Here is a 2,287-nt window from a genome sequence, read left to right on the forward strand (position 1 = left end):
TAAAATTGGATTCAATTAATTTAATGAAACTAATTCAGAATGTGATTTTAAATATTTAAAGTAGTAGTTAGATTAAATCTGACAACAATGGAATTGATCTTCATCTAAATCTGCACCGTTCAATTTGTGCAAAGTGATCCTTACTGTTAAATGGTTTCATCTGTGCAAAATAATCTTAATTTTGGAACAGTTATATATTGAACGTAATGATCTTTGCCTTGAAACGGGTTTATCTCTGCATTATATTTACCATGAAATGTGTTTTGATTTTTGGGACTACTTTAATTGTAATTATCTTGATCTGGAGACAATTTAGCATGCACATTGCTCATAACAATCATAACAGTTAGATCTGTGTGGATTGATTTTAAATTTGAAACTGTTTGATCTGTGTGGATTGATTTTAAATTTGAAACTGTTTGATCAGTGTGGATTGATTTTAAATCTGAAGCTGTTTGATCTGTGTGGATTGATTTTAAATCTGAAACTGTTTGATCTGTGTAAATTGATTTTAAATCTGAAGCTGTTTGATCGGTGTGGATTGATTTTAAATCTGAAACTGTTTGATTTGTGTGGATTGATTTTAAATCTGAAACTGTTTGATCTGTGTGGATTGATCTTAAATCTGAAACTGTTTGATCTGTGTGGATTGATTTTAAATCTGAAACTGTTTGATCTGTGTGGATTGATCTTAAATCTGAAACTGTTTGATCTGTGTGGATTGATCTTAAATCTGAAACTGTTTGATCTGTGTGGATTGATTTTGGATTGATTTTTACCTTGAATATATCCTTAAAGTACTGGCTGCAGGCGGACAAAATTATCTTGTGAGCACTCATTCGTCTTCCTTCGCAGCTTAGTGTTACATCTACAAGCTCCTCGCTCATCTAATCAATTATCAATCAATCAATTGATTAATCAATCAATCAATCTATCTATCTATCTATCAATCAATCAATTAATCAATCTATCTTTCTATCAATCAATCAGTTAATCAATAGGTAAATCAATCATTTGTACAATTAATAAATCAATCGACAAAGCAAACTATCAATTTTTCAAAGTTTTCAAAGTTTTCAAGTTTTCAAAGTATTAAAAATGAGTCTCTATACAAAGAATGGCAAATAATAAATTCCTTAATAAATATAATTTAATCCCTCCCCCCCTTATTCCCCTCTTTCATAATTATTGCAATTCTTAATTTATAAACATAGTATTGACGTTTAAAGCTTAACCGAAGCCTGTAAAGTGTGGCCACATTGCTTCAGGATTAAATAATACATATTATTAGAAAATTTACTGCTATAGATTTAGCAATTAATAGTAAATTATAATAATAATAAAAGTTATATTAATTTAACAAAAAGGAGAAATAGTTTTTTTATCAAATTTATTCAAGGTTGGTGAAAACTAAATTTTTAATTTAAAAACTTGCCGAAAAGAAAAATAAAAAAAATTGTCTAAAAAACATGTAGTCATTTGTTACTGTCCTGATCATAAAAGAACACAAAATGATTGATATACTGAGCACAAAATGATAGAGTTAATGAACACAAAATGATGGAGATAATGAAAACAAAATGATAGATATACTGAACACAAAATAATAGATATACTGAGCACAAAATGATAGATATACTGGGCACAAAATGATAGATATACTGAACACAAAATGATAGATATACTGAACACAAAATGATAGATATACTGAGCCCAAATGATAGATATACTGAACACAAAATAATAGATATACTGAACGAAAAAAACATTACCTTTAACATTTCTAGAGCCTGTACCATACTCGTTTGATAATTGTTCCATTTTAAACAAAACTGATCGCTACCCATCTAAGATTTGAGAAAATAAGATGATTTAAATTTTTCTAAAATTCATTTTTTTTTTACCTTGTCTTAGCTGAGCAATATTTCGTCTCCAAACATTCAACTCATCTTCACGTCAAAGAAATTCGCGAATTTTTTTCTGGATTTTATTCGTGGATTTTGTGTTTCGCTACTATGCGTCAATTTGAAAGCGTAATTGATCTTGTGACGCAACTGGTGTTCCAAAATGGAAATCGAAATTGGTTCACTGTAAGATCAGATTTGATCAGATTCTTTGGGCACCTTTCAACACCACTAGTCCTTCAAAACTGAAGATTTTTTATTTGCAATGATTAGGGGGAGGGGATGAGTGAAGAAGGGAGACTGTTCACATGGATGGAGGAGGGATGGAGGCTGCTGAGAGGCCGCCTTCACTCCAGGAGCTCATGAGATAGAGGCCGCGAATA

General features: G+C 30.5%; 1 protein-coding gene across 1 annotated transcript; it reads right to left on the minus strand.

The window, feature by feature from the left end:
• Window positions 1-779: 779 nt before the first annotated feature.
• LOC111717659 (longitudinals lacking protein-like) lies at window positions 780-2,221 on the minus strand (the record flags this gene model as incomplete). The annotated part of the gene is given in 3 exon segments (XM_023493152.1): window positions 780-887; window positions 1,773-1,847; window positions 1,905-2,221. Coding segments are annotated over 2 exon segments (183 nt in total), but the record flags the coding sequence as incomplete, so codon positions are not given.
• Window positions 2,222-2,287: the final 66 nt, after the last annotated feature.

This window comes from Eurytemora carolleeae, unplaced genomic scaffold (genome assembly GCF_000591075.1).
Source record: "Eurytemora carolleeae unplaced genomic scaffold, Eaff_2.0 scaffold2977, whole genome shotgun sequence".
Classification (NCBI taxonomy): Eukaryota; Metazoa; Arthropoda; class Copepoda; order Calanoida; family Temoridae; genus Eurytemora; species Eurytemora carolleeae.